The sequence below is a fragment of the Tachysurus vachellii genome, chromosome 18 (assembly GCF_030014155.1).
Source record: "Tachysurus vachellii isolate PV-2020 chromosome 18, HZAU_Pvac_v1, whole genome shotgun sequence".
NCBI lineage: Eukaryota > Metazoa > Chordata > Actinopteri > Siluriformes > Bagridae > Tachysurus > Tachysurus vachellii.
The window spans coordinates 12,824,112-12,850,367 of NC_083477.1; the positions used below are offsets into that span (position 1 = coordinate 12,824,112).

A 26,256-nucleotide genomic window follows, 5' to 3' on the forward strand; every position below is an offset into this window, starting at 1 on the left:
AAGCTTTATTGAAGACCATGTAAATAATACGATACAAAATATTTCCAGTGTGTTTTTAACACAGTATATCTGGTTTGGCTTTTGTAGACAGGAAGTTTAGGAATTAAAAGCTCCAGCGGCTCCAGTAAACGAATATGATTTCACACATTTGTCTAATATGCCTAGTATTGAATAATGCTCATAAAATACATTTCAGAGAGAGGTCTGTGGAATGTTTTCCCTTTTATAGGAGCTGCAAAAAGTTGGAGCCTTAGAAGTCAGGAGTGAGATATATTAAATGCAGATCATTTTTATTACATTTTAGGAAAGCAGACAGCTATGGATTGAAATTAAAAAAGAACAGGGACGTTACATATAGTAAGAAAGTATTTCATGAATTAATTACGTTATGATTCTAATTGTTTATGCCAAAGCACTGTTTAATATTGTAATTTGTGTTGTGTTTTGTTTTTGACCATGTTTTGAATATTCGTGCATCGTTTCAGTTGCCACGTTTCATGTATTGTATAAAGTTGCCTCGTTTTTGTCTATTACTTAAATTAATCTCATTCAGAATAGTTTGCTTAAATTAATATATACAGTTAATATGAAACATATTAAATTAGAATATATTATATTTATACTGTGTGATTTATACAGCTGGGATTTGAGTTTTCATTTATACCTCATATATAGTGTATGTGGAACTGTAGCGTAAATAAGCATTAAGTGATTCTTGCTGGAGGTTTTCTTCTTGAAGGTCTAGGTTCTGTACAAGAGTCACAGCTGATTTTACAGCATACTGATGTGAGAAAATTTTTTGGAAGAGGTTCTAGATACCCAGATGCTTCCAGGTTTCACAGGTGACAGATTTACTGAAGTAGCTTTGTAGTTTACTGCTTCCAGAAATATTACTCTTTACTGTTGCCAAAATAACCTGTCAAGTTGGATCTGAAGATGAGTATTTTCAGAAACAGGGATGAAATGTAGGAGGCATTTGTATCGATTGATATATTTAAAGGATAATTCGATTATTTTCGATAATGTTTTTACATTATTTAAATCCCCCAAATCCTTTTAGTTGTATGGCCAAGTTTTCTGTGGTTCTTACTGTACTGTATCTCCAGGCAATTAAGCATGATCTCATTCATACACACATTCTTTCTCTAATCCCAGCACTGTGACTCTCACATGATGCAGGAATGCACAAGATCTCAGCGATGCTCATTTACACTGCTGCTCCTTCACAAACACTCTTTTTAGCTCTGCCTTATTTTATGCTTCTTTCTTTTGTATTGACCGGCATGCAAGTGGGTGCAGTGTCCCAAACCAGCAATATGAGATGAGCTCTTTTTGGCTTTCAAAGAGATTTCCTTTTTTCTGGAGGTCCAAAATACAAGATGATGTGACAAGACCACTCATAACAAAGGTAACATTGTATCAGTGAATTATTATTATTATTATTATTATTATTATTATTATTATTATTATTTACCCTAATTAGGTTAATTAGTACAGATTTTAATTGATTTTTAATATAATTTTTTAAATAGAATTTTTTAATATATTAATATGATTTTTAGATATCTGTGCCATATTAATGGGACCCCTTTCTCTTTAAAGATTGAGAAATAATTTGAATATTATTAGACTTTATGCTAACAAAAATGTCATTTTGACCAAACAGTGCATGAAGGTTAGTCTTAAATGATGTCCTAGAATCTATTATCAAACGATGAAGTAAAGACGATTACACACTTTTCATTACTTAACATTTTACAACCATTACATCTCCTAGGTAACCAATAGGAATGGCACTCAATACCAGGGCACAGATATCAGCACAGAGAGCCAAACTGTTTCAAGCTCATCAAACCATAATGAGCAAACCGAGCTGTCTTCTTGGACCTTTTATTTACAGACCCAAAGACCCTCTGATCTGACGTTCTTTCTGCAGAAATATGTGCTGTTTACTAGCAACTTTTTCTTCTCTGTGCTGGGCTTGGCCACCTTAGGAATTGGTTTCTGGGGTCTTACAAACAAGGAGTCCTTCGCTCAGGAGAAGCTGGATGGCCTTGGCACTGATCCCATGCTGCTCTTAGTTTTTCTTGGTGTGCTGCTTTCACTTCTTTGTCTGACAGGCTGTGTGGGAGCACTAAGGGAGAATTACTGCCTGCTGCGTACTTTCTCTGCAATGCTTCTAGTCCTTGTAGCTGCTCAGTTCCTGGTGGCCATTGTGGCCTACAGCATGCAGGGCTGGATTACCGAACTGCTGAGCTCAGCCATGCTGATGGCTATGACACGCTACCAGGACGACCTGGACCTGAGGTTTATCACAGACGAGATCCAGGTTGGGCTGCAGTGCTGTGGGGTGGATAACTACCGAGACTGGGAGGTCAACCAGTGAGTACACAATCACCAGAAATGGAATTAGAGTGATTCATCAATACTAATCAACAATAATACTACCAACAACAGCAGCTGCATGCCATGCACCCCTAGGGCTTTAGGATTTATTCCCACCTCTGCCCTGTACAGTATGAGCAGTGTTTGCATGTCCTCCCTGAAATTCAGGGGCTTCCTCTGAGTACTCAGGTTTCCTCCCCAGTCCAAAGGCATGCGATCTATGCTGATTTTCATCTTCAAATTGTCTGTAGTCTGTGAATGGGTGTGTGTGATTGTTCCTGTTCAGGAAGCCCCTTGCCTTGTGCAACCTTGTTCCCTGCCTTTAGCCTAGGATAGGCTGCAGGTTCCTCACCTCTCTTTGTAGGATAAGTGGTACAGAAAATGGCTGCATAATAATATTTAATTTTAAGTAGGTACATAAAAGGCAACTTGGATGAATGAACAGTATCATACTTCTGACCTAAAAGCCACTTCTCCCCTCCATCTTTGAAAATTTTGACCCTTTTTGTTACAGGTACTTTAACTGCTCATCTCCTGGCGTGCAGGCATGTGGCGTTCCTCCCTCCTGCTGCGTGGATCCACTGGAAAATGGCACAGTGTGGAATTCACAATGTGGCCTTAGGGGACAGCAGCTGGATGAGTTCTCAGCTCAAAGTGTGATTTTCCTGGGTGGTTGTCTGGGCAGTATTTCACGCTGGATCAGCCTGCACTCTGAGGTTATTGGCATAGTAACAGCTGTCCTGCTCGGAGTTCAGATCCTCACATTGATCATTACTACATGCTTGCTGGACAGGATCCAATGGAACAAAACACAAGCATGGCAAAGAAAAGCATGATCTTAATGATGTACAAACATTTTTGTCTCTGAGTAACACAAGGTACAAGAAACTGCCATATGACGTGTATCAATATGCTGTATAATAGCTCCTATTTATCACATTATGTTCCATATGTTTTAAAACTGAATAATCATTTCTCCTTATCACTTTTCCTATTCTAAATTTTTCTTCATTTTCACTAATGTTTCAGTTTGAAAGGACAAATATATCATTCCCAATACACATAGCTATTGAATTAGTTACTTCATGCATTCAATGTTACGAACAAATGTACATTTAGGCTTCCTCAAAAAGTACAAAATAAGCTTTATTCAGTGTTCAAGTCATTTCAGTACTGCTAATGATTGTACGTTTAAACACAAAACAACCACAGCACTAAATTCATTTTAGACAAAACACAAATAGCTGCTTTAAGACATAAAATAAGCATTTTCTACGCAAAATTATTTCTGCTCAATCAAATTCAATCAGGACTGTACATTTAAAAAAAAATGAACAATTTCCACTACTGACAGAGCTGCTCTTTTGTGGCACATGAGAGTCACACTATGATTGTAAAACACAAAGAAATCTTTGTTTAAAACATCAAACATGTTCATGACCAGAAACATTTCCATTACAAGTATTTTCTTGTGTTCAGAATCTCAATAGTAGTCAAAAAAACATGTGAATATGTACCTGAAGAAATCTCTCTCTCACTCACTCATTTTCTACCGCTTATCCGAACTACCTCGGGTCACGGGGAGCCCGTGCCTATCTCAGGCGTCCTGAAGAAATCTGTACCAAAAAAAATAAACATATTCTACTTATTATATTATAATAACTTATTTATTTAATGCTTATTACTCTCCGACTTATATTTTACCCATTGTTACCCTTTTCATTGTCTACGTTATGAACAGGTAAACAGGTCATGTAGAAATCATCTGATTACTGTTAGATACCGCTGGAACTCTACGTAGCACAGGCAGGGTTTTTTTCTCAGATGATGCCATACTGAGATAATTCATGCAGTTCCAGATGACTGAATGCTTCCCAGGGGCAGATCACAGTGATATCTGCAAAAGAGAACAACATCTGTATATTGAATTTTAGGTCTGTTATAGTCTTTACATGGTTGCATGATTTAAGAAGTTAAGAATGAGTTTTTTATGTAAACTGTACCAGTTCCCAAGCCTTCCATTCCAGGAATTTCTTCACCAAACCTGTAAAAACACACACACACACACACACACACAAAATACACACACATAAATAATCATACACTAATACCTAAATTAATACTTGCTTATAAATGATGACCACCTTAAGTACATGTTATTATATATTTGTCAGAGAAATTCAAGAGCATTAAAGTCTAAAACACCACAAAATACTCATAGAATATTGTCTGTTAAATAAACAAATGTTACTGTATTAATTTTGTTCTTATGTAGAAAGGAGCATTGCCCTCTCCCTGAGTCACCTAGAGCTGGTACTAGTACTACAGCAGGATTTGAAGAGAAATGGATGAAAAAACGGGTTGAGATTGAATTATTCCTGTTTACTTTTAAGGCATTGAAAAGAATCGTGGTAAATGATGAAAGTAACCTTCCAATGATGATTAATTTTTACAAGGCTGCGCAGGACAAATTATATAAACAATCAGAAATGATACTTTAAATCAGATCCATTCTTAAAGAGCATGCTTCATTTAATTAATGCATAAACATGTAATTAACGTGGTTGTTATTCAAGCATGAATTCACAAGATTCACGCTGTAGTAAGTAGGAAACAAAGTAGGACATGTCAGTTACAGCTGCAAATCTTTACACAAAATCCACATATTAAAAAGTATTAATATTAATATTAGTAATAAAAATGTCTTTACCCGATGACTCCTCTCTTGGGTGGTTTGCTTTTGAACTGTCTAGTGGATCTCTGTTTGAAACGCGGTGGACCCTTGTGTGGAGATCCAGGCCCTGTGGCTCGAGTTGCCATCTTACTGCCAGCTTTGTGTTCAGACTTGGGCATCTCCACGTTCATGAATCCAGGCTCTGTTTGTAGACTCATGGATGAAAGTGATGGATACAGAGTAGACTCTCTGCATGTAATTTAGATGTGAATGGATTAGAGTAAGGAGATAAGGCTAAAGTCGGATTGTGAATGACTTATATATCACCGAACTTGGTGCGTAATGTTATCACTGTGAACTGTGCTACATACTGTATATTGGACTATTACAGAAGTTGGTGAAGTGTTAAATCAGTTTTTGCTATGTTGGGAATTAAAATCAACTGCTTTAAACTGGTTTAGGTCAATTTATTACTTCCAAAAAATAGAAGATTGTTCATTATTGTAACTCATCTGTTTTGAATTGTAGTTGGTAAAAAGCAGGGATTTTTCCTTAGTGTTCAGTAAATGTCAAAATTATACAAACAAAAAACAAAGACGTATGTACTTTATTATAACTGTGTAAATATACTTTACACCATCCTCTATTTTCTATTTCTTTGTTGAGTTCATTTTAGTGCTTGGTAAATTTTCATTCTATTAAATTTTTAATACATAATTTTAAGATTTTATTTTTTTTAATAATGTATTTATGAAAAGCACATGTTACTGGATGTAATCTCCCATTCTGCATGGAAACTTGACTACTTTTTCCTTCTTGTCATATTTAAGCTACAGTATTCTCGAGAAGTAATTATAAAACCATTGGACAGTCCATTATATTGGCCCACAAGGGCAGTCTCCACCTTCCTTATTATCTCAAGACTTGATGACTCATAGACTCAATATAATAAAACCAAATTCCAAAGCTACAGAAGCAGGATTACTATAACCTCCTCCACCTCCTTCAGTGACCCTGTAAGCCAGGGCCTGTAAACCTGTAAGGCTCAAGTCTCCTGGCTAGTGGGTATTTAATAAATCTCATTAGAGAAAGGACAATGCACAAAATGCTAAACGGAGTGCAAGCGCTCTAGCTTAAACAGTAGAGACACGTGTTTTCTGTCCCTGAATCAATCCATAGTCTCAGTAAAATTCAGTTTTTCCTCTAATAGTGAACTGACCTTCTCCAAAATATATGCAGATATTAGATTTGGCTGTAGGCACAAGGCTGCAACCAAGAGCCATAGCTAATCACAGCTGTACCAATATTCAATATACATGTAACCACGCTCGTGCTCATGCGACTGTGACTACAATATGGCATTTATAATACAGTACTAAAAACAAGACATTAATGATGAGTAATTGAATTTCTAGACACAATATGGCTAAATGTTTTGTTTAAATTTGAGAAGGTTTTCTAAAATGCCACAAAAATATCTGCACTGCTAATCAAGAAACTAAACGTGGACCTAGAAGGTGTTTTCAGTACAAGCTTAGAACCTGAAAGAAAAATAAAAGATAAAAGATATTGCTCAAGTGTGATTTTGGCCCATTCTTCACAGAATCACATCTTCATCATCCTGGTACTGTAGATGGCAGCATATTTTTATCAAGAATGTCTAAGAACATTTTTTATTATCCTTCCTTTAGTTATATGAAGTTTGCTAGTGCAATATGCTGAACAACAATCCCACACCCTGATGTTCCTACCTCCAAACTTCACTGTTGGTATGGTGTTTTTGAGGTGATGTGCAGTGCCATTTGACCTCCAAACATGGTGTGTATTATGGCATCCAAAGAGTTACATTTTAGTCTCATCTGACCAGACTATATTCTCCCAGTATTTCACAGGGTTGTTTAAATGTTGTGCAGCAAACTTTAAACAAGCTTCAACATGCTTTTTTATTCTTTTATGTCTTGAGAAAGCTCTTTGCTTTTACCCATCATGAGATGTTTCTTGTGGGACACCTTGGTAATGAGTTATCTTTATAGGCCAACAGTTGGGACTGAAGCAGCTGACATAATAATTATTTCCACTGACAAGGGGCAAGATTGCTTTCTAATTAATGATAGATTCCAGATGGTGTCTTGGCTTTGCTTGCCATTTTTGAACCCCTTGGCTTTCCATGCCATTTGTGCTGCAACACAATATTAGAGACTTTAACCTTGTCTTATATTTTCCTTTTATTTTATTTTAGTTCCTTCTCCACCAGAGTGCACACTACTTTACCTTGTGAAAATAAGTAACAGTGACACATTTGCATAGTAGGGAAAATAACAGCTTTTTCTACAGGATAAATTAAAAAAAAATCATTTATAGTATTAAATTTCCTGGTCAAATTTATAGTGTATTTGGAGCCTGGGCTAGAAAAAAATAAGCTCAAGTCAGGAACATACTCTGGATTGTACCATCAGAGGGCATTGCACATACATAATTTGCAGATTTTTTAAGTAGTGTATAGAGCTGTGCATTTTAACTACTCACTAAACAATTTCTAAAAATCCAGGAAAAAATCAAGGATAGAAATAGCAGACTGAAGACGGAACTATTTTATTTTTCTAGGAAATGCAAAATAAATTAATAAATAAAGCCAAGAGACTATATTTAACCAATATTGCATGAGTGTGGTTATACTAATTTTGGCGCATCTGTAATTTGGCTGTAGGCACAAGGCTGCAACCAAGAGCCATAGCTAATCACAGCCGTACCAATAGTCAATATAACCACACTTGTGCTCATGCAACTGTGACTACAATATATAAAACGCCACAAAAATATCTGCACTGCTAATCGAGAAACTAAACGTGCGGGTAGAAGGTGTTTTCAATACAAGCTTAGAACTTGAAAGTAAATTAAAAGATATGAATGTTCCCTGTCTCAACATGTTCTGTTTTGAACAACACCAACCTCTATACTGAAAGGGAAGTAATATGATCTTAGCACTTTGTTTGGAGAATGGACTTTGTGTGCTAGATTTCTTCATTAACCCCACCTTCTTTTTTAGACTTTCTGTGAAACGAAACACAACTGAACACTGAGCTCTAACTGAACACCAGTGGTTCTATATAAAGAGATCTTGTTGCATAGGTTTCATTATTTCTTCTTATTTCTCTACAGGTAAGCTACAGTTCCCTTCTGCAGGAATATGCTCATGTAAAAATAGTTCCATCTGAAGTTTTCTTCTGAAGTACTATTACAAGGTTTTTAGGTTCTTAAGATGCTTAAGATTTTAATATTTGTTTTTACAGATTCTCCTAAAATGGTGTCATTTAGAATTAGCTTTGTCATCTGGTCTCTGCTGTCTCTTCATGTCTCCACACAGAGCTGGAATCTATTTGGTGAGTATGTTTCAAACAGTTTTAAACGTTTTTAATGTGTGCATCTTTTTAATGTGTGCATCTTTTTTCCTTAAATTTTTATTTAGGATCATTTTCAAAAGGAATTGCGATATGTATCTGCAATTGTACTTTCTATTTGTGCATAGATAAATTGTGAAATAATTGCACATCATTTGCATTTTTTATTATATAAACATACAATGTCTGCCAAATTTCAAATGAAAAGTCCTTTTGCAATTGCATTTCCCCTGTCTTATGAGTTACTGTATAACCATGTCATGTTCAAATAGCAATAGCAGTTACCTATTTTGCTATTTCACTTCCTGAGTATGGAATATGGAGCCTGCCAAAATTCAAATGGAATCACAAAAAACCATTTGCATTTCCAATAACTTGTACAGAAACTGGGCAGTCAGTGTTGGGGCTTAGAGTAAACTATAGGGCATGCTATAGGGCAAAGGAAATGTGCTGAACAGACAATTGCTGCTGTCGAACAATCAAATACTGTCTTAATAGCCATCTTATTTTATCTTATTTTAGTCTTATCTAAATATAGTTATCTTGTTCAAAGATTAAAAACAGTGGCTTGATTTTAACATATTTATATGTATTTATATGACATTTAACAAAATAAATGAAATGAAATGAATCAAATTTTGAAAGTCCTTTCTTTTAACATTTAAAAGAAGTCCAGATAGTCCAGATGGTCTTCCAATATATATCTATTTTAGTAAACTATGCAATTCGGAGTGGAGACAATATCATTTGGAAACAAAGAACAAATAGGTTTATTAACATAAATTACTGGAGCTAAAGTTGGTATGAGGTAAATCAGAAACAGAAGGGGTATTCAAATGCAAACAGTAATATTTGATTTTTGCATTTTCATTTGAATTATGTTACAATTTACATATCCACAAATCAAAATTGAAATTTTGTTTTAAAAATATTTATACCTATAATTTGAACTGTCAATGTCAATTTGGAGACAAGACAAAGGGACCACCCCAGGATGGTGGACTGCGGTTGGTGGGGGGCAACCAGCCTAATGAAGGTCGTGTGGAGGTGTACCACAATGGCAAATGGGGGACAGTCTGTGATGATAATTGGACCCTGACTGAAGCCCAAGTAGTGTGCCAGCAGCTTGGTTTTCCTAGAGCTGTCTCAGCTAGTTCAGGAGGAACATACGGAGAAGGCAAGTTTCTAAATGTGATTGTGGAGATGCTCATTAAATAATATTCACTGTGATCCTGGTGAGGATAAATCAGTTACTGCAGATGAGATAATGAATTCTGAATTATTAATATAATTAATTAGATGGATTTTGGTTTAGGTTCTGGTCCTATTTGGCTTGATGATCTGAGCTGCAAGGGATCAGAGAGCTTTTTGTCCAGCTGTAAGTTTAAAGGCTGGGGTGTTACTGATTGTTCTCACAAAGAGGATGCAGGGGTGGTCTGTGAAAGTGGTAAGCCATTTCTGTCATAAATTTGCCTTTGCCTTAAATCTGTTTTGTAACCTTTTTTGAATTAATGCTAGGTCTGTAAATATTGTTTCAAATATTTATAGCAAAATATACGGACAACAAACATAAGTTCCAACTGGACCACAGCCTGGGCCTGTCTGAAGATCTTGGGACACTTTTTGATAGTGGGGACAACTGTGATTTCAGCATTGTGGTTCGTGACCCAAGTGATGACCAAGCTGAACAGAACACAGTTTGTGTCCATAGGCTGATATTATCTCTCTACCCTCAGTTTAATATCTCTGATAGCATGAAAGACCTCACAGTTGAAATTGACCAAAACTGCCATCCCCATATATCTAGATTCTTGAGGTAAGTTCTACTGATTGAATTAACCCATTCAGCAAAATTCTTCATTTTTGGATCTAATGACATGCAATTCCTTTTAGGTATCTTTACACACGCAAGATTGACATCACCCTCTCTTCAGCCCAGTGCCTACACCAGCTTTCTTATATTTATCAGTTGCAACAGCTTTTGGAGGAGATAGGCAAAATCTTTACTTTGCTCTTTATTCAGGACAGTAGTTTCCGTACCCAAGTGTCCCTGTACGAGTATGGTGTTCGTACAAAGGACATGCTACTTCAGGAAAATGTTCTTCAGTATCTCTCCTGGAACTTTGAATTCTTTGCTGACTCTCCAGCATGGAAAACTGTCTCCATACACTTGATGAAGGAACTTCTGTCTCGTTCAGATATCGTGGTGAAAGATGAGTTTTATGTGCTTCAGGTCTTGGAAGATTTAGTCAAAGAGAAAGGAGAGACAGTTAGCTTAGAAGACAAGGTCAGCCTACTAAGTTCCATTCGCTTCCCCATGATTCCAGTTGAAAATCTTTATGATATTCAGTTCAGCTCTGGCATGTACCAAAGCAATGAAGCATTTTACAGCAGTGCTTTGCTGAAAGGCTTCCAATTTAATACACTGCCTTTCTCAAAGATCAAAGACCATTTTAAGAACTTTGAGGAATATCTTCCCAGGATTTACACTGCTGAGCCATGGAGCACTGTCATCAATTACACTTCAAACAGTCAAGCTAATTACTATCCCTCTCATTATTATTCCTATGGTAATTTTCCCTCTATCTCATTTGCGACTCCTGCCCATAACAGTGTGACTTACAAAGAACAAAAAATCAGTTGGCTAGCACAGATTTTTAAAAATAGTTGGGAATGCTCTAATCAAGGTTTCATTTGTGACTCTTTGCCTTTAGCCAGACTCTATAGCCAACATGGCCTAAGTAATTATAAGGACACAATTCGCTTCAACAACAAGCTGATTCTCTCATGCAAGTCTGAAAACATTGTGTTCAATGTCCAAGATTTTAAAAATGACAAAGCTGTAGTTCCCACCAACAGCAGTATGGGTCTGTCCCATCCCTGCCCTGATGACTATAGCTTTAAAGTTGTTGTGAGTCCAGAGTACATCTGATTACCTTCTCCTGCACACTAGTGGATCTCTGTTTGCAATTTTGTTCTAATTTTTCTATCAAATTATAGGCATGCCAATGATAGTGATTTCTTTCAGTTTTTCAGTTCTCCACTGTCACTGTGAAAAAAAAAACATGTTTAAAATTAAAGATTGTTGAGTTGATTGACTAATGTTTTTTAATCACTGAGTTGTTACATACTTGGCCAATTGTCAGATGTCCAATAAGTTTTATACAACAATTGATATGCACAAAAAAATATATAATACAAAATAACATATTATGCAGTGAACAGGACATTGTACAACACTATACAAAAAAAAGAATTATTAAAAAAACAACACTGAGCTTATACATAAGACAAGTTTTGACATGTGGTTGGAATACCAGGACAAAAATGAGGGTCACTACGAACCTTAAACCTTAGGATCATTTACCAAACAAGAACAATTAGATCCCAGATCTAACAGGTGGAAAGGTGGCTGAGAATATTGAAAAATAAATTCTCAAAATGAATCATAAAATTTTTTAAACACATTTGTTTATAAATACAAAGTCTTACATTAACAGGAATAGGACAAATATTGTCTCTGTTTTGAGTGAAAGTCAGCAGCTTTTGGATTTAGGTAGATTTTGGTAATACTTTGTTGAAGGAACACATACAATTATTCAGGGTCTTTAAGGTCTTGTTTTATATATATATATGTAATTTAAAATATAAAGACTCATTCTTTAAGGTCTTGTTTTATATATATATATATATATATATATATATGTATATATAGATATATATACATATAAAGTGCTATGAAAAGTTTTGAAATAAATCATCTCCTCAATCAAAAGTTTAAATATCTGATTACAATAGCACTTATCATGTGGTTTTCACACTTGGGGCTGTTGAAGCCCAGAGTTTAGTATGTTTGATGTGTGAATGCTGTTTCTGAGTCTGGGAATGGTTTAGAGAACCAACCTGGTCCTATTGAAAATGGTGGTCTGGGGCTCACTTCAAAAAGTAATGACTAGAGGTGCAACATTTAACAAATAGCAGTTAATATTAAATTTATATTTAGTTATTATTCATATATCTAAAATATAGAATTTCCATTCAGCCACCCATTTTCTGCATTGCTTATCTAACACAAGGTTAGGGGACTCGGAGCACACAATAGGAACACCCTGGATAGAGTTCCCGCTGATTACAGGGCATAATCACACACATTCTCATTCTACAGACAGTTTAAAGCTGCCAATTAGCCTACAACATGTCTTTGGACTGAGGGAGGAAACTGGAGAACCCAGAGCACAAGGGCAACAAACTCCACACACAAGGCAGACGGAATTAAACCCCCAGCCTTGGAGGTGTGAGGAAAGTGTGTTGACTACTATGCGATCATACATTTATATAGCATTTATTTATTCATTCATTTCATTAATTAGACAAAAATAGCTGGATTTTTCTAATCATTAGATGTTCCGTTTCGTGAGCCTGTATTTGCTGTGTAAGATTTCTGTTCTTGACTAACAGAAGTGGAACCTGGCTATAAACTGTGGCTATTTTGTCGCCACAGACTTCCTGTCAGCTCAAATCCTTGGAGATCAGCAGTTTCTGAAATACTGAAATCAGTCCATCTCTCACCAAGAAACAAGGCACAGTCAATGAGATCAGTGAGATCACATTTTTGAGGTGGTTGTATAATACTGTTTCAAAAGTGTTTATTGCACATGATCATAGCTAACAACGTTTTTTTTTTTTATTAGTCTTTATTACATAATATATCCTCAGCCATATAGCAATACAGGTCTTTGTAAATAATCTGTCACAAGTCATTTTAATTTAAAATTTGAAAACTTAAATTTGAAAATTTAATCATAGATTATCACGAGAATTTCATAATAAGGTTTGTAGTTTTTGTGAGTACGTTTGTGAGTGCCTAGTTTGATTGGTCTAGCTTGGTTAAATGGGTTCTTTTCTTAGCTGAACTTATTTATCCTTTATTAAAAGGCTCAGCGAATTGAGAATTAATTCAACAATTAAACTTGCAATCTTCAGACAGTAGGGTATGTTGCGCCACTTGGGTGTCAACCAGTCTTGTGGTAGCATCCATTCCATTCTATGTTTGAATACCAGACAGAGATAAAAAGCATTTCAGTGCATGTCGTACTCTGTATGTTCAGTATGTGTATGTGACAAATAAAATTTGATTTGATTTGATTTAGTTGTAGTTGCTGTTTGTTGTTGTGTGATGCAGTATCACTTATAGCCTGAATGTTCTTTACTTTGTATCCACAATTTATGGTTCTTATTGTCTTGTCTTTAGTAGTTTGTTTACAATTATTAACAAATTATCTTTACTTCAATTCCTTGTATAGACAGAAATGTCCCTTTTATTATGTGATTACTTTGAACAGAAGAGGGAATAAAAGATCTACTACGCATAGCTGCTTTAGCTTATGTGGTTCCTGAAAGAATATTATTAGCCAATGACCAAGTGTGTGAAAATCTATGAATATCTAAGATACACTAAAAAAGATTACAGAGCCATATTTAGTTAATTAAGTAATTGTACAATAGTTTTGTAAAAGTACTATTTTCTAACACTCAATACAATGTTACTTTAAAATCCCTATAGTCTAACGGCACAGGAACTGTAAAGCTTCTATATGTTTTATATTATATTATATTATATTATACAACGACAGTTTTTGGTTTAAAGTCTGACCATGTGTCTGAACTAAAGGTACAAATGCACATATGATAAATATACACATACTGTAATTTATTTGTAAAACTGGACACATCCTCAACTAGTTTCCTAATTTTTGTTGTTTGTGTTTAGTTTATTTGCAAATACAGTATTTTTTCCCTCTGGTAATGAATCCAATAATGAGTCTTTATATTTTCTTCTAGTCATCACTCATAGTGAGCAGTATTTTTTGTTCTCGTTTTCACAAATTGCTGACTTTTAGAATCACTTCCTCTATGTGACCTCAGTGTGTTACCACATGATTCAGTATATCAGCCCAAACAAATTAAAGGTTATACGGTTGTCGTTTATTCTAGAAAAATACAATATCTCCTGTCTTATACAAAATACAGTATTGCATATACTCGTACTATATGGTGCCCCACTAACATATACTGTATGTTATAGCAGTTTTTTTTAACACTAAAGACACAAAAGGCTAAAATTGCTAAGACAATTTGTATGTTATGTTTATAGTATATGGCAGTTTATTGAGTCCTTGCTTATTCTTATGAGCTACATAAAATTTACACACATTAAAATCACCACCGAACAACAGTCATTACTTGTTATGTATTAATGTTATGTATGCTGTTGCTCTGTTTGGTCAAATTTTTACCTTAAATATGTAATACACCAGGCTAATCAAATATTCCATCTGTACATTGTAATTCATTTCAAGATGGTTTGCTCACTTGCTGCCTTAAAAATCTGAGTAAACACAAAAACGTAAGCTTTGTTTCAACTCACGAGTTATAAAGACAAAGGACTATTACAATTTCTTTTCCAAACCTATAAACCTGAGTACGGTATACAAAATTTTTATCATGACGGAGTTAAAGAGATTTCATCAGATTTTACAGTGTAGGGTTTGTTCATGTATTTATACTATCAAAAAAAAAAACATTATACCTTCTAACCTTGATACTATACATTCAACTTTCCTTTTTATTTGTTTATTTATTTATTAATGATCAGCTCTTCAAATGTGGATCTTTTCAGATTAAAAATGTTACTTAAACGGTCGAAAAACACTGAATAAATCGAAAAACAAACTCGGATCTCTAGAGTAGAGTAGACCCATATACCGGATACTGATAAAACTGATACACTGCTTTATTAACTTAAAACTAAACAAACACTACAACGAGACTTGAACAAGTAGAGTAACGAGGACATGACTACAACATGGATACATGGAAACACTAAGTGGCGCCACACCGTACCACACAAACACAAACCAATGACTGACATAGAAAGGTACAAAAGGGCTGGAATATATATTGCAAAACATTGGGGTAAATTTGAAACTGGTGACCAGGATGGAAGGCAGAATAATACAGGGATAATGCTTAAACAAAAAATAGGCTATGGTTAAACACCTGCCAGCGCTCCCTCTAGTGGTCTGAAAGGGAACTGTCCCAAAAGCTCCTGACAAAGATACAGAAATCATAGTAATTGACATTAAGATATAAAGATAAGTGAAAAGTACAATGATTGTACTATGCTGTAAAATCTATTACAGCCATATTTTGTTTTGTTTCTTGTGTTTTTGGTCCAAATCACACATTAGGCTAAATCTTTCTGTTGACAATAATGAACCTAAATCTATATTTTCATTGCATTTTTTAGACTGAATCAGATTTTTATTTCTAGTACATAAAATAATTTGTTTTCTAAGAAGGCAGCACTTATTTTGACTCTGGTAGCTCATGTACATCTTTACCATGGTTCTTTAAGTAATATAGAGTGAATATGAACATTTTAAATACTGCACTGTATCCCGATTATTAATATTTGAACTCACTTCAGGACATAATGAAAGATCTTGAAAGACTGTTGCAATATAATTGAGAAATGACACTGAGGTTGTGTGTCATCAGTCGGAATTCCCTAGTGATGTTTCACAAATCTTTAGAGGAATGAGAAGAGAGATTCTACGTGCGTCAAAATTATAGGTTGCCCTCTTCGATATTGCATTAATTGTTATAATACAAAATTGCAGGTCTGTGTTTTATTGTTACTGCTTGTTGCTAAGACACAAAAGCAGGATATGTGAGATTGGTTAGCCCTCTCCTGGAGCAATGCCGAGTTGCTTCCTTCTGTTTTCTGTGTCTGAGACAGCAAAGTGAGAGCTGTATACTGTACTGTATATATACATTTATTTTACATCTCTATTTATTTATTTGTTTCTTATTCATAGTTTGCTGGGGATTCAGTGCTGGGTTCAGCAAGACATACTGATATTTATGATGCTGAATTTATTCAGAGCCAGCTTAATTTAACAACATAGATTCAGCACTCTTTATTTTGGAGCTTTTAAAATAGCACTTTTTAGGACAAAAATGCTATTTAAAAATGCTATTTTTATTTATTTCTATCATCTTTTCTATTATCACATAATTTCTGGAGCCACGAGATACTAAATGGGCATGATAGATCTTAATGAAATAAAAATAAAATCGTACATGAAATATCGTCTATACTATAATGCTTTTCATTTACTGTTTTGATTTGTCTTATTTAAGAAAATGATTCAATGGATAAATCTAGCATGCGCCTATGGGTTTCAGTACACTTTGGGAGAATTCAGAGTTGAGTTAAATAAGTGTAGGGGAGTATTAAGAGTTCATACTGAAATTGTACACATCAATCTTCTGACCTCAGATGTAACTTCCATCCATTTTTTCTTGTGCAATATCAGTTTAGGTAAGTAAGGGTTACTTTCAGCTGAGGTTAAAAGTTTGTACATATTGAGACATTTAAAGTCAATCCTTCACAACTCCACACAATTAATGTCGCCATATCTTCCCTGTGTTAGGTTAATATGGGTATCTGAGGTATTTATTTTCTAAATAACAGCTAAGAGAGTTTTATTTACTTTATCGAGTTTTCAATGGGTCAAAAGTTGACATTGATTTTAATTGCTTGAATTTGAATCAAATGCATGATGTAGCCTTCTCACACTGCTTTGCCCATTCATCCTGACAGAACTGGTGTAATACACTGGAACTGGTGCACCACATTTCTTGTGAATGGTTTTTCAGTTAAGTTTACTGAACCTTTATCTTTTAACTTTTCTTTGGGAATTTCTTTGGGTCAGGGCATTGCGATGGCCACTCCAGTACTTTTACATTATTGTCTTTAAGCCATTTTGTTGAAGCATTGGGGGTATGCTTAGGGTCATTGTCCTGCTGGAAGACCCAGTTGCTATAGACATTTCATATTAAGGCAGATGTCTTGAGGTTTTGTTTCAGTATTTCACAATAATATATTTTCCTCATGATGCCAACTATATTCTGAAGTGCACTAACAGTATGATGCTACCATTCCACAGTGGTGATGGTGTGCTTCATATTTAAAGCATTACCCTTTTTTCTCCATTGACAGAGTCAATCATTATTTGACAAACAGTTTTAGATTTGAGAATAGAGAACAAGAGAACACCCCTAGAGAACAAGCCAGTGATCAGCTGTTTTTATCTCGGGGTTCATTTGAATCTCTGCCCGAGCCACCTTAGCTGATTCCTCTCGATGTGGAGGAGCAGCGGCTCTACTCTGAGCTCCTCCCGGGTGACCGAGCTCCTCACCCTGTCTCTAAGGGAGCACCCAGCCACCCTGCGGAGGAAACTCATTTCGGCCGCCTGTATCCGGGATCTTGTCCTTTCGGTCATGACCCAAAGCTCATGACCATAGGTGAGGGTAGGAACGTAGATCGACTGGTAAATAGAGAGCTTCGCCTTGCGGCTCAGCTCTTTCTTCACCACAACAGACCGGTACATCGACCGCATCACTGCAGAAGATGCACCGATCCGCCTGTCGATCTCCCGCTCCATCCTTCCCTCACTCGTGAACAAGACCCCAAGATACTTAAACTAGAGGAGGAGCTCTCCACCAACCTGAAGGGGGCAAGCCACCCTTTTCCGGTTGAGAACCATGGCCTCAGACTTGGAGGTGCTGATTCTCATCCCCGCCGCTTCACACTCGGCTGCAAACCGTCCCAGTGCACGCTGAAGGTCCTGATTTGAGGAAGCCAACAGGACAACATCATCTGCAAAAAGCATAGACGAAATCCTGTGGTCCCCAAACCAGACTCCCTCCGGCCCCTGACTGCGCCTAGAAATCCTGTCCATATAGATAATGAACAGGACCGGTGACAAAGGGCAGCCCTGCCGGAGTCCAACATGCACCGGGAACAAGTCTGACTTACTGCTGGCAATGCGAACCAAACTCCTGCTCCGGTCATATAGGGACCAGACAGCCCTTAGCAGAGGGCCCCGGACCCCATACTCCCAGAGCACCCCCCACAGGTCACCAAGAGGGACACAGTCGAATGCCTTCTCCAGATCCACAAAGCACATGTGGACTGGTTGGGCAAACTCCCACGAACCCTCCAGCAACCTGGCGAGGGTATAGAGATGGTCCAGTGTTCCACGACCGGGACGAAACCCGCATTGTTTCTCCTGAATCTGAGGTTCGACTATCGGCCGAATTCTCCTCTCCAGTACCCTGGCATAGACTTTTCCGGGGAGGCTGAGGAGTGTGATCCCCCTGTAGTTGGAACACACCCTCCGGTCCCCCTTCTTAAACAGAGGGACCACCACCCCAGTCTGCCAGTCCAGAGGCACTGTCCCCAGCCTCCATGCGACATTGCAGAGGCGTGTCAACCAAGACAGACCCACAACATCCAGAGACTTGAGGTACTCAGGGCGGATCTCATCCACCCCCGGTGCCTTGCCACTGAGGAGCTTCTCAACTACCTCAGTGACCTCAGCTTGGGGGATCGACGAGTCCACAACTGAGCCCTCAGCCTCTGCTTCCTCAATGGAAGACATGTCGGTGGGGTTGAGGAGAACCTCGAAGTACTCCTTCCACCGTCCGAGGATGTCCCCAGTCGAAGTCAGCAGATTCCCACTCCCACTGTAAACAGTGTGAGCAGGGCACTGCTTCCCCCTCCTGAGGCGCCGGACGGTTTGCCAGAATTTCTTCGAGGCCAACCGATAGTCCTTCTCCATGGCCTCACCGAACTCCTCCCAGACCCGAGTTTTTGCCTCCGCAACCACCCGGGCTGAAGCTCACTTGGCCCTCCGGTACCTATCAGCTGCCTCCGGAGTCCCCCAAGCCAACCAGGCTCGATAGGACTCCTTCTTCAGCTTGACGGCATCCCTTACTTTCGGGGTCCACCACCGGGTTCGGGGATTGCCGCCACGACAGGCACCGGAGACCTTACGGCCACAGCTCCGAGTGGCTGCATCGACAATGGAGGTGGAGAACATGGTCCACTCGGACTCAATGTCTCCAACCTCCCTCGGGATCTGGTTGAAGCTCTGCCGGAGGTGGGAGTTGAAGTTCTCTCTGACTGGAGACTCTGTCAAACGTTCCCAGCAGACCCTCACAGAACGTTTGGGTCTGCCAAGTCTGTCCAACTTCCTCCCCCGCCATCGGATCCAACTCACCACCAGGTGGTGATCAGTTGACAGCTCCGCCCCTCTCTTCACCCGAGTGTCCAAGACATACGGCCGGAGGTCAGATGAAACAACCACAAAGTCGATCATCGACCTCCGACCTAGGGTGTCCTGGTACCATGTGTACTGATGGACACCCTTATGCTTGAACATGGTGTTCGTTATGGACAAACTGTGACTAGCACAGAAGTCCAATAACAGAACACCACTCGGGTTCAGGTCGGGGGGGCCGTTCCTCCCAATCACGCCCCTCCAGGTGTCACTGTCGCTGCCCACATGAGCGTTGAAGTCCCCCAGTAGAACGATGGAGTCCCCGGTTGGAGCACTTTCCAGCACCCCTTCCAGAGACGCCAAGAAGGTCGGGTACTCTACACTGCCATTTGGCCCGTAAGCACAAATAACAGTGAGAGACCTATCCCCGACCCGCAGGCGCAGGGAAACGACCCTCTCGTTCACTGGGGTGAACTCCAACACATGGCTGCTGAGCTGGGGGGCTATGAGCAAGCCCACACCAGCCCACCGCCTCTCACCGCGGGCAACTCCAGAGTAGTAGAGAGTCCAGCCTCTCTCAAGGAGTTGGGTTCCAGAGCCCAAGCTGTGCGTGGAGGCAAGCCCAACTATCTCTAGTCGGTATCTCTCAACCTCCCGCACCAGCTCAGGCTCCTTTCCCCCCAGCGTGGTGACATTCCATGTCCCTAGAGCCAGATTCCGTGTCCGGGGATTGGGTCGCCGAGGCCCCCGCCTTCGACTGCCACCCAATCCACATTGCACCAGCCCCTTACGGTCCCTCCTGCAGGTGGTGGGCCCACAGGAGATCGGCCCCACGTCGCTCCTTCGGGCTGAGCCCAGCCGGGCCCCGTGGGGTAAGACCCAGCCACCAGGCGCTCGCATGCGAGCCCCAACCCCGGGCCTGGCTCCAGAGTGGGGCCCCGGTTGCGCCATACCGGGCGACGTCACGGACCTCGTTATTAAATTACTCATAAGGGGTATTTGAACCGCTCTTAGTCTGGCCTGTCACCCAGGACCTGTTTGCCTTGGGAGACCCTACCAGGGGCAGAAAGCCCCAGACAACATAGCTCCTAGGATCATTCAGGCACGCAAACCCCTCCACCACAATAAGGTGGCGGTTCGAGGAGGGGCATTTTCTAGGAGGCACTAGACTTTGAATCTCTTCGATCAAAATTTGTACATCCTTGGGAGTTCATTTGTGTCAGGAATTATATTCTGAATACAACTGTGTTTACAGATGCTTATGGTACTGTCAGGTTTTTGTTCCCAATGAGAAACTGTACTTATGGATGTATGCAATATTTTTATGGTTCATATGAACTCTCTCTAAATAAAGGCCTAAATATCGCCACAGTCGCAATTTTATTTAAATTACAATTATGCCAGTTGACCAATCACATGCTTGTAAAATTCAACACATTAATTCCTGGAATAGTCAAGACTTGGTGTATGTAAATTGGTGACCCAACAGAGATTTAGGAATCATGATATAGATAATCAAAGTAGAAATCAATCTGTCTCTAATTCAATGAATTATTTTAAGATTACCTCTGATGTGAACATAGTAGATGCGATAACTGACTAAGGTGTAAAGAAACATGAAATTTGTGGACTCCTAGATAAGGTTGAGTTAGAGGTTATTTAGCCTAGGTGTACAAAATCATTTAGAATTTGAACTTGAAAGTTATGTGAATATGTATTCCTTTAATTGCGTGCACACTGTCAAAATTCTAAACTTAGGTCATCAATAAAGTTTCTGTCTCCTTTAATGACCACGAGGGGAGGAAACCTTTCATGGAGTCTAAAGAGAGAATACTATTAATTATTTAGTAATGTCACATTTATGTATTTGATATCGGCCTCAAATGACATCCCATAGATTTCTGAGTGCATTTACAGCCCAAGGCATACTTTAGTCATACTTTAGTAGCACTGCAGTTGTCTGAAGTATAAATACTGTTGGGTGCGTGCGTAACTCAACTCTGAATACACCTCCCGGTGATTCAAGATACAAATTACACAATTGTTTTACATTAAACAGTTTACAATATTTACAATATTTTTTTATTATATTTTTACAATATTTACAATATTTCTTGCAGTATTTTTTAGAACTAGGTTCCCTAAGCATTATAGTTAATAGTAAATAGTAAGCAAATTTTACACATTCATTCATTCATTCATTTTCTATCGTTTATCCGAACTACCTCGGGTCACGGGGAGCCTGTGCCTATCTCAGGCGTCATCGGGCATCAAGGCAGGATACACCCTGGTCGGCGTGCCAACCCATCGCAGGGCACACACACACTCTCATTCACTCACGCACTCACACACTACAGACAATTTTCCAGAGATGCCATTCAACCTACCATGTCTTTGGACCGGGGGAGGAAACCGGAGTACCCGGAGGAAACCCCCACGGCACGGGGAGAACATGCAAACGCAGTAGGACAGCATTCAAACAACTTTATCCTTAGCTATTTATTCGGTCTATCAGGTGCTTATCAGGGATAGGGATGGATATATAGTATTTTAAATTTAGAATTCATATTTTTAAATAAATTTTAAACTTTAATTGTATGTATTCATTTATTTATTTTTATTCTTATTTTTTTTCTTCTTCTTCTTCTTCTTCTTATTCTTCTTCTTATTATTATTATTATTATATATATTTATTTCTTTTTTCTCTCTCTTCTGTTTCTATACGTCTGTAAAGCTGCTTTGAGACAATGGGTATTGTTAAAAGTGCTATACAAATAAATTGAATTGGATTGAATTGAATTTTTGTCTGGAATTTTAATGTTAGTGCAGTATCATTATTAAGTATGAGATATATTTTAATTGCTAAATTATGCACTGCTTTCTTGTACTACAATGTACTGCAATTATGCACTGCTTTCTTGTACTACAATCCTAAATTTAAGTGAATGCCCATTTCCAGGCATGGCTCTTCGATTTCCACCTCTATCCTGTGTATGTGGACTGTGCATGTTCTCTCTGTACTTCAGGGCTTTTCACCAGGTACATCAGTTTCCTCCTCTGATCCAAAGACATGTGCTGTAGGCTGATTGGCATCTCTAAATTGTCCGTAGTGTGTGTGCGATTGTGCCTTGAATAATTTATATATAATTGAAAAATTATATATATATATAATTTATTCCGGAGTCTTTATATATAATTTATTCCGGAGTCTCCTGGAATAAATTACTTCTCCTTTTAATTCTGTGTAGGATAAGTGCTACACATTTTACGTGACACTCTTTTAGTCATAGAATAGTATACGCATAGGAGAGCAAATTAGGACAAACCTAATATTTTGTCAAACATCTTGAGTTAAAGCAAATCCATTGTGTTAGCGTACAGAGGACAAATTACCAAAGTTGGGAAATCTGTCCAAACGCATATAGACCTGACTGTATAGCTCTGTTATTTTAGATTAAATGCCTGTAAAAACCGGATCAATCCAGTTTTGTACCTCAGCTTTATTTTAACACAGTGCTTCTGCCTAAGAGAGATTGTGTAAATTGTGCAAGCGAGACATAAAGCTTTTTGCATTATTTTCACATTAGTGTCATTTGAAATGATTGATTAGCAACCAAACTGGCTGTAATTACGGGTATAAGTGAGAGTGGAAAAAGAACTAGACTAAGTCTCTTTGTTGAATTCTATTTTTTTGACTCATGAATAACTACAACAGCAGAAAGGAAAGCCGTGTCATTTCCCTTTCAACTTTTTTTTGCCTTTTATGGGCAATAAAACAAAACTCTAGGTTTTTACAAGGATGTCTGTTCAGATAAATTAACTTTTATTTCTTATATTAAACACTCTGGAAGGTATGAAAGGGATATGAGTAATAGTGTTTGGTCAGAGGCTGTGGGATATGGTAGCTTATTGGTTAAATCATTGGGCTACCAGTCAGAAGGTTGTAAGTGTGAATCCTACTACCGGGCCCTGGAGCAAGGCCATTAACCCTCAATGTGTATATAAAAACTCTCTCTCTCTCTCTCTCTCTCTCTCTCTCTCTCTCTCTCTCTATATATATATATATATATATATATATATATATATATATATATATATATATATAATGTAAGTAGCACTGTATAACAGTGTCTGCCAAATGCTGTAAATATACAGTCTTCAATTTAAAAGAATGCAATGTTTTGAATGCATTACCATATGGCATACCATAAACAGTGACACATAAGATATATGTTACTGATTGTTAACCTGTAATATTCTTGGTGAATACGTTTGTAAAGAATCGTGTGTCGATTGACAAAGACCTGTCACCAATGCTAATATATTTTACAACTACAGGTCTTAAAAATACATGGTACAGAATTGCTCTCAGGATGAAACAGTAAGTCGATGCCATGTGGAAGAGTTTATGTGACCAGTATGATTGTATGAGTTTCACAATTACTGACGCAAACCGTAAAGTTCAAAGAATGGAGTGGGTGGCCTTGCTTAAGATCAGTAACCCGTTGTCTGTCCACATATGGTACACATCTCTTTGGTTTCATCAGTGGCTTGAAGCAATTCAATCTGACCTGAGTGTCATTGAGGAGGTGGATAAGCTCTTGACTTTAGAGCAAGTGAAACACGATCCATCCATGGTTTGAAGGGGTTGGGAACATAAAAAAAATATAACATAAGAACAGACTGGAATGAAAAATGAATAATAGTTTGGGTTGACACACACTGACCAGCTCCTTTCCTTGTCTGAACCTGCCCAATGTCTCACCCCAATCATGCAACAATCTGTAGTGAAGTCATATATCACTAAGATACACTCCATGATTACACAATGTGCTCTCCTTTATGGAGAAAATTTAGTCTGCTTCTTTGATTACATGAGTTTATCAGATTTCAGAAATAACGTCAGTCTAAGTCATCCACAACAGATTGGTTTCCCAGGAGCAAAATTGCACTACTTTCACTGTACTTGAGAATAAACAGTAACAAAGAATTAGTCATGTAATCAGACAGTCCTCAGACAATGGTTTTACCAGAAAATGAAAACTTTAATAATGCATTCCCATTTGTTTGAGTGTACATTCCCAGTAGTTGCTTTTGAGATTATTTAAAAATGGGTGGAACACTGCAGGAAATAGTCAGGAAAACCTTGGAAAAACCACTAAAACAAGCAGTGAAAATGAAAAGACAGGAGTGGTCTCTTCTTTATGTCTTTGTCGTCACTCAATTGAAGAATGGGTTTCAGATTCATGTCAGCTCATTCAACAAGAAGTCCTAAAATTCCAGGAAAGCCCATTTAATGTAAATCTGTTTTTAAACTTGAGTAAACTATATTATCAACAATATAGAAAATAAAACATATTCAAAGTAGATACTATGCCATAGTATAGTAGATACTAGTATAGTATCGTATAGTATCGTATAGTATGGTATAGTATAGTAGTGCGATAGATAGTTCTAAAATAGTAGCATGTACAGTATAAATGTATGTCTTCATGTCAGAATAATCTCTTTTTATCACCAGTGTGTGTTGGATGAGTGTAATGGGTGTTTATTCTCACTTTCATCCTGAAAAATTCCAAGAATTTCTGAAACATTTCTTTGACAGGAAGTCTGCATCACAGGACTATGAGACATTTGGAGTATGACACTCTCCAGAAGCCACTGGGACATGAAACCTAACGTCATGTCCAGGAAAATTAAACAAGAATCAACAATCTCTTTACAAATAATTATTCATTTGTTCTCCTCTTTGTATTAACATGCTGCAGGGTGTTTAGGCGAAGAAGACAATGAAGAAGTATTCATCCCGTATGGTTTTCATCATAAGGAAAATTAGTAACAGTATCAGAATTGTTTTTATTAACAAAATGTGTCCTGCACTGTGTAATGTACAGGTTGTCTACTTTTAGGCTCCATATTTGGTTATTGTGTCTTAAATACATGTAAAGTCAATTTCTAGGTTGACTACATGATACTCAGAATCTTGGTGTATGTGCTAATTTGTTGTTTAAATAAATAAGTGTCATGAATATTCTATGTTGTTTTTTTTGTTGTTTTGTTAATAATATTAATAATTTTTAATTCCAAATCCAATTTTGAAGACTTTTTCATCTCACTATGGTTTGCATTCTGCTTCCTTCAGTACACTCAAATGTATGTGATGACCTCACTATTATGCATTTGATATCACATGCAATACAGATTGTTTTATAGATATTGAGATTTATTTTAGATAAACCTTTTTGTTTCAAGGGACCAGTGAATAAACTCTGGAAACTAAATAATTTACAAGATATTAATAACCACCAACATCATGTGATTAAACCCTTAGGATCTGATCTTTTCCTAGATATTACAAAAAATACAAATATAAATAAGGCTGAACAAAAAGTTTCCTTTATCCTTTGTGCTTAGTGTCTTGTTAATTGTGATATATTTGTTATTGATATATAGTATTTATATATAATGATAGTCACCATGTGTTTTATATATATATATATATATATATATATATATATATATATATATATATATATATATATATATATATATATATATATAATTTGGACATTTTTTTTTTCATTTTTTTCATTTTGACCTGCTAGATGTAAAATGAAACATACAAACATTTATCTTGTGTGATTTTTTAAATGATAAAACATTGCTT

The 26,256-nt window shown here is 37.5% G+C and overlaps 3 protein-coding genes across 5 annotated transcripts; 2 read left to right on the top strand and 1 right to left on the bottom strand.

Annotated features, from left to right (window-relative positions):
- Positions 1-1,321: 1,321 nt before the first annotated feature.
- On the top strand, positions 1,322-3,221 carry tspan10 (tetraspanin 10). Its single transcript, XM_060893096.1, has 3 exons — positions 1,322-1,408; positions 1,778-2,382; positions 2,900-3,221. Exons 1-3 carry the CDS (start codon positions 1,322-1,324, stop codon positions 3,219-3,221), a joined length of 1,014 nt encoding a protein of 337 aa, XP_060749079.1.
- Positions 3,222-3,656: 435 nt separating this feature from the next.
- Positions 3,657-5,284, bottom strand: pde6ga (phosphodiesterase 6G, cGMP-specific, rod, gamma, paralog a). Of its 3 annotated transcripts, none has more exons than XM_060892597.1 (4): positions 5,096-5,284; positions 4,389-4,429; positions 4,169-4,282; positions 3,657-4,001 (listed from the first exon to the last, which is right to left on the bottom strand). In XM_060892597.1, the coding sequence occupies exons 1-3, from the start codon at positions 5,275-5,277 to the stop codon at positions 4,206-4,208; spliced, it is 300 nt and encodes a 99-aa protein (XP_060748580.1). In that variant the 5' UTR covers positions 5,278-5,284; the 3' UTR covers positions 3,657-4,001; positions 4,169-4,205. The 3 variants fall into 3 exon arrangements, with proteins under 3 accessions (XP_060748580.1, XP_060748581.1, XP_060748579.1); XM_060892598.1 differs by having other exon boundaries at positions 4,159-4,282; XM_060892596.1 differs by having other exon boundaries at positions 3,657-4,282.
- A 2,811-nt stretch (positions 5,285-8,095) lies between these two features.
- On the top strand, positions 8,096-11,555 carry LOC132861024 (galectin-3-binding protein A-like). Its single transcript, XM_060892360.1, has 6 exons — positions 8,096-8,218; positions 8,350-8,439; positions 9,428-9,634; positions 9,773-9,904; positions 10,006-10,273; positions 10,351-11,555. Exons 2-6 carry the CDS (start codon positions 8,361-8,363, stop codon positions 11,387-11,389), a joined length of 1,725 nt encoding a protein of 574 aa, XP_060748343.1. The 5' UTR covers positions 8,096-8,218; positions 8,350-8,360; the 3' UTR covers positions 11,390-11,555.
- The last annotated feature ends 14,701 nt before the right edge of the window (positions 11,556-26,256 follow it).

Coding starts and splice junctions, on each gene's coding strand:
- LOC132861024 (XM_060892360.1), top strand. CDS start 8,361: ATGGTGTCATTTAGAATTAGCTTTGTCATCTGGTCTCTGCTGTCTCTT. Junction 9,635..9,772: donor AGGAGGAACATACGGAGAAG/GCAAGTTTCTAA, acceptor ATTTTGGTTTAG/GTTCTGGTCCTATTTGGCTT. Junction 9,905..10,005: donor AGGGGTGGTCTGTGAAAGTG/GTAAGCCATTTC, acceptor AAATATTTATAG/CAAAATATACGGACAACAAA.
- pde6ga (XM_060892597.1), bottom strand. CDS start 5,277: ATGAGTCTACAAACAGAGCCTGGATTCATGAACGTGGAGATGCCCAAG. Junction 4,430..5,095: donor CCCAAGAGAGGAGTCATCGG/GTAAAGACATTT, acceptor GTGTTTTTACAG/GTTTGGTGAAGAAATTCCTG. Junction 4,283..4,388: donor AATGGAAGGCTTGGGAACTG/GTACAGTTTACA, acceptor TCTCTTTTGCAG/ATATCACTGTGATCTGCCCC.
- tspan10 (XM_060893096.1), top strand. CDS start 1,322: ATGAGCTCTTTTTGGCTTTCAAAGAGATTTCCTTTTTTCTGGAGGTCC. Junction 1,409..1,777: donor CAAGACCACTCATAACAAAG/GTAACATTGTAT, acceptor TACATCTCCTAG/GTAACCAATAGGAATGGCAC. Junction 2,383..2,899: donor CGAGACTGGGAGGTCAACCA/GTGAGTACACAA, acceptor TTTTTGTTACAG/GTACTTTAACTGCTCATCTC.